The following is a 4,306-nucleotide window of genomic DNA, read 5'->3' as shown; positions in this document are numbered from 1 at the left end:
TTTTAAGGGTTGTTAAGGTGTTATTATAAATTGTTCTGCTGTTTTAAGGGTTTGTTCTGAAGTTTTACTGGTCTGTTCTGCTGTTTTTAAGGATTTTTTTGCTTTTTTATTAATAGTTCTGCTGTTTTAATGTCCTTTCAGGCGTTCTTAAGGTTTTGCTATTTTTAGGTTCTGTTCTGCTTTTTGGGATGTTTTCAAGGTTCTTTCAGCTATTTTTCAGGATTCTTGTGCTGTTTCAAGGATTGTTCTGCAATTTTAAGGATCATTCTGCTAATTTTAAGTATTGTTCTGTTATTTTTAAGGATTATTCTGTTACTTTTAAGCATTTTTCAGCAGTTTTAAGGGTTTGTTCCGCCTAGTTTCAGCTTCTTCAGCAGCTTTCAGTCAAATCATTCAGCAAAAAAGCATTCACACTGCATTTTCGCAGGAAATGCAATTTCTCTAGTTTTAATTGTAATTTTGTTTAAAAAGGTATTTCAAAAGTGCCTTTTTTTACAGTATCACATAATAAATAGCCATATTTTCAACTTTCCTCTCAACTTTAATCTTTTTTTTTTACTAAATCACGGTCGGCCGATGATCGACCAGCGAACAGCCACCTACCACTGGGCTTAGCCTCTTTTCTGGGGGAAACCCTGTAATACTTTTTTTTTTTTTCCCCCCAATGGAGGATCAGCTGCTAAGTCCCTGTTTCTAACTTTTTTGGAGGTCTGTTACAGTGACATTACCTTTCTGTTTTAAATTGCTTAAACAAAACAAACTGCACCAAGCAAGAGAACTAAACAAAAGTGCAGAATGGCATTACCTTCACATACTGTACCTGAGATTTGAAAAAAGAAAAAAGTGCATTTGATGCAAATATTAAATAAAAATACAACTGCCTTATCAGTCTACTTTCTCACTCTTCAGAACATTTGAATACCGTCACACACAACTCTCAAGAATTTCAGGATTATTTGCGATTTTCCATGATCTTAGCAGACAGATCATTACTTCTGACTTTGCATAGCAAATTATTTTTACCAGATAGGTTTCTCTGCTGGTGGAATTCAGGCTTCAGGGCTGTGTAGTTCTTTTGACTTGCGTTACAGTATAGGCTTAGTGAAAGAAAACTACAAAATGACGGTGCTTATCCTATGTTTTTTTTGTTTGTTTGTTTTTTGTCCTTTTGGTTGGTTCCCGCTCCCGTCTGCTCCTGTTACCTTTATATCCCGTACCGTTCCAATCATGTGAATAATAGTAAAGTTGACTCCCATCCCAGCTTGTTCATTTCACACCAAAATAAACTCTATACTTTTCAATTTTTTTTATTTTCGCTACAAAAATTATCCCAATAGAAACAGCTCTCTTTACTTCCTTTAAATAAATGTTTTTTGAAATCTGCTTCAGTATACTTCATTTAATTATCTCTTCTTATGCTCCTTTTGTTTTAGCTCCAGTTCTGCTGGTTTTAGGGTTTTAGCTACTGCTTTACTCATGTTGGCCTTTATCTAAAAAATGTCTAATTTTAGCTTATAGCAATAATTTTGCTAGTTTTAGCTTTTAATTAGTGTTTTGTTCCTTGTAGTGTTTTGCTGCTGTTCTGCTAATTTTAGGTTTTATGAACGGTTTTGTTAGTTTTAGCTTTCAGCCACTGCTTTGGTGGTCTTAGGTTTTAGTTGTTGTTGTGCTCAGTGCAGCTTTTTCTTTTATTGTCTTTTTATCAAAGTTTACATTTTAAAACAACAGTGAGCAACAAAAAAAAAACAAACAAAGCAACCTGGCATCTATCCCCAACAGACAAGTGCAAGAAAAAATAAAAAACATTCTGTGGTGCTCGGTCAAGAATGATCTGGCACACTGCACCTCGTATATGACACAAACAGACCCAGGTTATTTCAAACGTTACATCCCTACCGGCCAAAGTCAGACTGATTTTTTCCAGTTTAAGAAAGAAAAAGAGCTCACTAATACATCTTGTATAAATAGATGGAGCACAAATTTCTAATTCAGCAGTATTAGTATGCTTGTTTTAGCTTTTCACTGTTTTGCTTAATTTAAACTGAGTTCTACTTGTTTTAACTTTAACAACTCACTTTCAGCTTCTTCATCAAATTTCAGCTAAGTCATTTGGCACTGAGAATTCACACTGCGTTTTTGCAAAAAATGCCACTTTAACTATGTTTTCCCAAAATGCCGTTTTTGTGCAGCAAGTTCTGCTGTTGTTGCCAAAATTCATTTTAATTTACAAAAAAGATCAATAAAGCACATACAAAAGTTTAGTCAAAAGGAAAGCATAGATTACTAGGCATTTCATGATTATAAAGTAATTCACAGTTATTACATTCTATCAAAATACTATTAATGCCAAATCAAACTACTGTTTTTACCAGAGAGGTTTCTTCAAAATAAAATTTAGGACTTTTCTATGCCTTAAATACAATTTTTCAAAAACAAAAGCTAACTACAACCATATGGTATCTGATGTAGTTGTACATGTTTTGTAATTTCTGAACGAAACCTATAAATCCTGATAAATATCTTTTAAACCTATTGATGCTGAAATAAGTAAGCTGTGACAGCAGTTCCTCACAGACATTTAGAAAGACATGGTATGAAAGACATCACAAATGTTAAACAACAGCTGACCTCTGAATTCAGCAGACCACCAAACGCCAGGACCGTCAGAAAGGAGCCAAATCCTCTCAACATACTGGGCACTAAAATTATATACGTATATATATATTTACTGCTTGTTTTTCTTCTGGAGCTGGTTTCTAATTGAAACTTCCTCTTGGTAAACTTGATTTGCAAATGTCTCTTGAGCACCTGACTGTCTATGGGCTGAGCTGTCATTACAAAGGCTCCGCCCCCAAACAGCTAGCTGTCAAAATAAAACCCGCCTCTTACCGGAAGCTTCCAGCTCGTAGTCCTCTTCAAGGACTAAGGGTGTAAATAGAACCGTAAAAAACTACAATCCCCATAAAGTGGTAAAAGGCGGGTGCTAACCTGCAGCCAATAACAACACACCACGCTCTCACACTTTAAAACAGCAGTTCCTCACCAACCGCGACCTAAAACCCAAACTGATGACAAGTTGTGATAGCTGCAGGAATAAACTTTTTATTGTCACTTCGGTCAGTCTGTATCTCAGTCATCCAGTCCCACACAATCACGGTTCTTGTTGGTGCGGCGTTTCCAGGCAGACATCGTTGTTATCTTGCTAATGCCAGTTCGCCTTGTCTTTGATAACAACAATTAGCAAATCAAAAACTAATTCCGACTTGCTACTAGAACACGGTAAAGTCGGATCTGACGTCAGTCCGTGGTCAGAGTCCGACTTACGAGGAACGTAGAGAATGGAAAATAGCATGAAACAGGAATGTAAATTAGGTGTTCGAGAGTTTTGCGTACAAAATTGAGTTTTCTGTCATTTGAAACTTTTTAACTACAGCTTAGCCGAGTTTATCGCTCGGTAGAGACGATTATTAAGACTCTTATTTAGACCTAAGATATCTGTAGCGTTAAACTAAACAAAAAATAAAGGAGGGGAAGGAAGCTGCAGGTTAGCGTCACAGTGACACGGTGACGTCAAATTAAGATGACAGTAGAAAGTGCTAGAAAAACAGCCACTCGTGCATCATTGTTAAGATTTTACACAAGATTAAAGATAGTCCTCGATAAAAGATAGAAACAACAACAAAAAAGCCCAGCTTGTGGGTGTTTCTTACATGGCAGAGGCAGCTCTGGTCCTGGCTGTCCGACAATCGGCTCGGGTGATCGGTGTGCTGCGTTTGGGGTCTTTCATGGTTGTGTTGAAACCACGGCAGAACAAAGTTTCCCAAGAACCAGGCCGAAAATAAAACACAGATCGCCGGTAGACTTATTTTCCACATCCCTCTTTGTGATGGCTGGTCAGAGATGGGAAAGTAAAAGCAGGGGAGAGCAGAGGGGAAATCCGCACGGTGTGTGTGTGTGGCGTGTCCTGCAGGGTAACCGTGGCCGTAAACACACCGGAGCACTATCACACTGACATGTTCGCTTCCAACTCTTCGAACAAACACACAGCCACGGTGAAAAAATCAAACATATCTGGCCAAGTTTTACCCCAACAAACCTCCATTTTACTATCAAGTTACTAAAACAAAAAAGTACTTTTCTTCCGGTCAAACATTTCAAAATAAAATACCCATCTCTAATAAGCCTAACAAAACGATTCAAACAAACTCGTTTATTTTAACTGATGTCGGATATTTTCGTTTCTGTTGTGAGATAAAGCCTACTTCGACTAATCATCATTGCCCTCAACAGAAGACGGAACGATAAT

General features: G+C 37.2%; 1 protein-coding gene across 2 annotated transcripts in view; it reads right to left on the bottom strand.

Annotated features, from left to right (window-relative positions):
• The window catches only part of ero1b (endoplasmic reticulum oxidoreductase 1 beta), a 35,982-nt gene extending 31,723 nt beyond the window's left edge, over positions 1–4,259 (bottom strand). The window contains exon 1 of one of the 2 annotated variants that reach the window (XM_017435668.3): positions 3,711–4,259. In XM_017435668.3, the coding sequence (XP_017291157.1) occupies positions 3,711–3,875 (165 nt within the window). In that variant the 5' untranslated portion in view covers positions 3,876–4,259. Of the gene's footprint in view, positions 1–2,628; positions 2,806–3,710 lie in introns of those variants that run through there. The other variant, XM_017435669.3, reaches the window with a different exon arrangement.
• Positions 4,260–4,306: the final 47 nt, after the last annotated feature.

This window comes from Kryptolebias marmoratus, linkage group LG6 (assembly GCF_001649575.2).
Source record: "Kryptolebias marmoratus isolate JLee-2015 linkage group LG6, ASM164957v2, whole genome shotgun sequence".
Classification (NCBI taxonomy): domain Eukaryota; kingdom Metazoa; phylum Chordata; class Actinopteri; order Cyprinodontiformes; family Rivulidae; genus Kryptolebias; species Kryptolebias marmoratus.
This window is presented reverse-complemented; position numbering and strand designations above follow the sequence as displayed.